At 67.1% G+C, this 3,894-nt stretch overlaps 1 protein-coding gene across 1 annotated transcript in view; it reads right to left on the bottom strand.

Annotated features, from left to right (window-relative positions):
* ENGASE (endo-beta-N-acetylglucosaminidase) overlaps nt 1-3,834 on the bottom strand; it is a 5,076-nt gene extending 1,242 nt beyond the window's left edge. The window contains exons 1-12 of the mRNA XM_019471404.1: nt 3,557-3,834; nt 3,112-3,260; nt 2,838-2,995; nt 2,574-2,722; nt 2,223-2,388; nt 1,802-1,905; nt 1,469-1,577; nt 1,187-1,359; nt 797-962; nt 604-704; nt 398-512; nt 53-272 (exon numbers count right to left, since the gene is read on the bottom strand). Of these exons, the coding sequence (XP_019326949.1) occupies nt 53-272; nt 398-512; nt 604-704; nt 797-962; nt 1,187-1,359; nt 1,469-1,577; nt 1,802-1,905; nt 2,223-2,388; nt 2,574-2,722; nt 2,838-2,995; nt 3,112-3,260; nt 3,557-3,834 (1,888 nt within the window). The remainder of the gene's footprint in view (nt 1-52; nt 273-397; nt 513-603; nt 705-796; nt 963-1,186; nt 1,360-1,468; nt 1,578-1,801; nt 1,906-2,222; nt 2,389-2,573; nt 2,723-2,837; nt 2,996-3,111; nt 3,261-3,556) is intronic.
* Nucleotides 3,835-3,894: the final 60 nt, after the last annotated feature.

Here is a 3,894-nt window from a genome sequence, read left to right as displayed (position 1 = left end):
CCGGCCGCCCGCCGGGCCGCCACCAGGCCCACGGCGCGGTACAGGCAGGCGTGCGCCAGCCCCAGGAGCTGCGGCGACGTCTGGCCCTGGCGGCAGCGGGCACCCTGACTGAGGACACGGAAGCAGCTGGCCCGGCCGGGCGGGAAGACCCAGCGGAGGGTGAGGCTGAGCGAGAGCTGCTCTGCCTCGGGGCCCTCCTGCCACCAGAGCTGCGACGCCATCAGGCTCTGCACCTGCGGTGGGGAGGCTGCCATGCTGGCTGCATCCAGCACCTGCGGAGGGAACCACAAGACCGTCGGGGCCGAGAGCAGCAGGTGCCCACCCACTCTCCCGGCACAGGGCGGCATGGGGCAGCACCGGGGTGGATGGCTCCCAGACAGCAGCAGCGGGCACTCACCCGGACCTCCCCGAGGAGGCAAGTGAAGGACATCTCCTGCGGGCTGGGCTGGTGACGGGACACGAGCAGGGAGAGGTCTCGCAGGCTGCAGTCCTGCAGGTCCAGCTCGTAGCACCTGAGAGCGAAGGGGCAGAGCAGACACGGTGCCAGGGGCCCAGAGGTGCCCCCACCCGCCCATGGATGCAGGGTGCTGGCAGGGCACGCACCGGCTGGTCCAGCCATGGGAGCCACGGTCACAGGCAGCAAGCAGCTTGGCGAGGCTGGGTGGCGGTGCTGGGAGGAACCGGGGGTGGTGCCGGCTATTGGGCTCTGCCGAAGGTAGTAGGGTCGGGGGGGTTGAGGGGCTGAGCTCGTCCCACACCTTGCAGTAGGTGCTCACTGCAAAGAGCATGGGGGGGCAGGGTCCTCACCAGGCAGGGAGGTGACATTGCCCTCATGGCAGGTACCCGAGTCCCAGGTGGTGAGCTCCAGCGCAACTGTGAACTTATCGGGGTGTGGCCCCTCCAGCTTGTAGAGCAGAGTCAGGAAGAGCTTGGGGGGTGCCGGCATCTGCAAAGAGAAAAGGCTGATGACCCCAAATCCACCCAGAGAGAGACAGAGAGAGAGAGAGGAGAGAAAGAGAAGATGCATTGGGTTAGGTCTGCTGGGCAGCACGGGCAGAGAGCCCCGTGGCGCGCACACCACGAGGCCCCGGGGCCGCACAGCTCTGCCTGAGCCATGTGGGCCAGGCCAGCATGCTGCCAGCCCAGCGCTGAGGAGGTGGCAAGGGGGCTTTGCCCCACAACTCACCAGATGGCCACACGCTCCTCGCCAGGGGGGATGGTCCCCTGCACCCTCAGGGAGCTGCCCCCACACCAGGCATCCTGCAGGCAGCAGCTGGTGCTCAGCCTGCCCTCGCGCTCCGGGTAGAGGGGCTGGATGTCCTGTGCGCTCAGGTCATACCAGGAACCGGCCTCTTCCTCCTGCAGGACCGGGTGAGCTGGGCCGGGTGGGGAGCCAGGAGCAGGGACCCCTCCCCCCGCCCAGCCCACCCCTGCCCAGCCAGAGCCAAGCCATCGCCCCACCACCCACCTTCCCAGCCAGGAACCTGCTGGTGCCCATGCCCAGGCTGAAGGAGGTGGTGAGGGGCAGCGTGCAGATGCTGTGCGTGGGCAGGTACTCAGTCAGTGAGCCCCAGAACCTGGAGGAAAAGGTGGGTGTCCGAGCAGAGATGCCTGCTACAGCCGCTGCCCTGGCATGGCATTGGGCATCGCCCCAGCTGAGGCAGAGCAGGGCCAGCCTGGTTCCGGCAGGCAGCCATGGTCTCCCAGCAGCCCTGTCCCGCCGCCCGGCAGCCCTCCTGGCCTGGGGGGCTCCCGGGCCCGTCTCCCTGCTACAGCCCCTGCCCTGCTGAGCTGCCCTCACTTGTTCTCGTTGTGCAGGAAGTTTTCCTCCCCCAGGTGCTCGTAGACCCAGCCGGGAGCAAAGATGGCTGCGGAGAGGCCGTGCTGGCGGATCAGGCGCAGGGACTGCGGAGATAAGCAGTGAGCAGCACGGGTTGGGCCAGGTGGTCACCTTGTCACCTGCCCCGTCTCCACTCCCCCAGGTCCTGCTTGCCTCATGGTGGGGCAGGACAACACCATGGGGGTGTGCTGCGGCATCTCCCTCTCCAGGGACTGCAGCACCGGGATCCCCCAGCTCCCTCTCCATGCATGGCTGGCAGCCCAGCGGCTCCAGGTTCCCCCACTCCTCACTGCTGCATGCCCGGGTTAGCAGCCCGGCATGGCACGGCACGGCACAGCACAGCCATTGGTGGGAGCTCAGAACCCAGCCCCAGCACAGCCACCTTGTCAGTGTCGAAGCCACCACCGATCACGTCCCCACGGGCAAAGACATCAACGCCGACGTAGACATCAGTGTGGCGCGGCCCGGCCAGCCCGCGCGTGCGCTCCAGGTGCTCCTCCTTCCAGTTGTAGTTGGTGAACAGCCCGTCACAGGCATTGAAGAACACCCTGGGGACGAGGGTCAGGGTGGCAGGGTGGACGCTGCAGCTGTCCCCACAGACCACCCCACCGAGGGCTGTGCAGGCCATGCCCTGGCCAACCCTGAGCACTGGGTTTGGGGTGGGTTCATGCCCCCCCACCCAGGGACGGTTTTGCCTGGGCAAGGTAGCGGGGCAGGCAGGGCCCAGCCTCACCTATTCTCCTCATTCAGCTCATTCTGCCATCTTAGTGCGCCGTTCTGCAGGACACTGTCGTACCAGATCACCAGTCCCCCCGGCACGGCGCTGTGCACCTGTGCCGTCAAGTGCCGCAAGAAGTGGGGCAGGTTCGCCACCGCCGCCGCCTGGCAGGAGAGAGCAGGGACAGGTTGGCACAGGGTGGGCGAGGGGCCCCGTGCAGGAGCAGCATGAGGGCGGGGGAGGAGGAAAGGAGGCGGGCAGGGTGCGACTGCAGCTCACGCTCAGCGTGTTCTCTATGTTGACCAGCCAGCCGTCGAAGCGGTAGTGCTGGGCAATGCGGGCCAGCTGCTTGCTCACGGCGTGGTACGCCTCCTCCCCACCAGCCAGGAATGCCTCACACAGCTTCTGCCCATCCGTCCACTCTGTGATGAATGTGCCTGGGGAGGCAGCAAGAGCAGCGTTGGCCGCGCACACCAACAAACCCACCACGCGCCTGGGGCTCCCCTGGGCCCGGTCCTGCAGCCACCAGCCCTGCAGCCAGCCCTGCCCTCACCCAGCACAGGGACGCCATTCCTGTGAGCCGCATTGGTCCAGCACACGGGCGGGATGGTGACAGTGTGGTGGCTGAAGTAGACAAAGATGTCGATGTACCGCCAGTGGTAGAAGACGTAGGGGTTGCGTGTGGCTGAGCCCTGGATGAACCTGGAGCGGGAGAGAAGGAAGAGGGTTGGGCAATGCAGGAAGGACGCTGGCAGATGGCTGTGGGGCTGGGCAGGAGCCTGACTCACGCCCCGGGAGCTGGGCAGAGCCACCCCTGCAGACCCCGGCTAGGGCTGGCCTAAGCAAGGTTGCCATACTCCGGCACCAAGAGCCAAACACCTCCATCCCTGCCTGCCTGCGGCCAAGCCGGCAGGAAACAAATCAAGCAGAAGTAGAAGAGGTTTGGGGTTTGAGATGTTGAGCCCCGCTGCCACATCTCCCCTCCGCCCAGCACATACCTGTCCTCCAGGTACCCGCCGCGCATGTCATGGCACACCAGCGTCCGGGGCCTCTTGCTGTGGAGCAGGGGCTGGCGCTTCGCCAGCGGCACAGCAGAGACGTTGAAGTCGTCGTTGCCGTCAGGCTGCCAGGCCAACAGCTCCTCCAGGCCGGACAAGAAGAAGCTGATGGGCTCCGTTGTCCTGGTGTCGAAGTGCCTCGCTGGGGCAGGTGGGGAGATGGGGGACGGGGTCAAGCGGGGAGTGCTGCCCGTGCGGCTCGGCACCGACACCAGCATCGGCACCAGCACCGGCCCCAGCCCGGTGGGGACCCAGGGCTGCAGTGGGCACCCTCCCCG

Source organism: Aptenodytes forsteri, unplaced genomic scaffold (genome assembly GCF_000699145.1).
Source record: "Aptenodytes forsteri isolate BGI_AS27 unplaced genomic scaffold, ASM69914v1 Scaffold34, whole genome shotgun sequence".
Lineage (NCBI taxonomy): Eukaryota > Metazoa > Chordata > Aves > Sphenisciformes > Spheniscidae > Aptenodytes > Aptenodytes forsteri.
The sequence above is the reverse complement of the archived record's forward strand: the minus strand, read 5'-3'. Positions and strand labels throughout refer to the sequence as shown.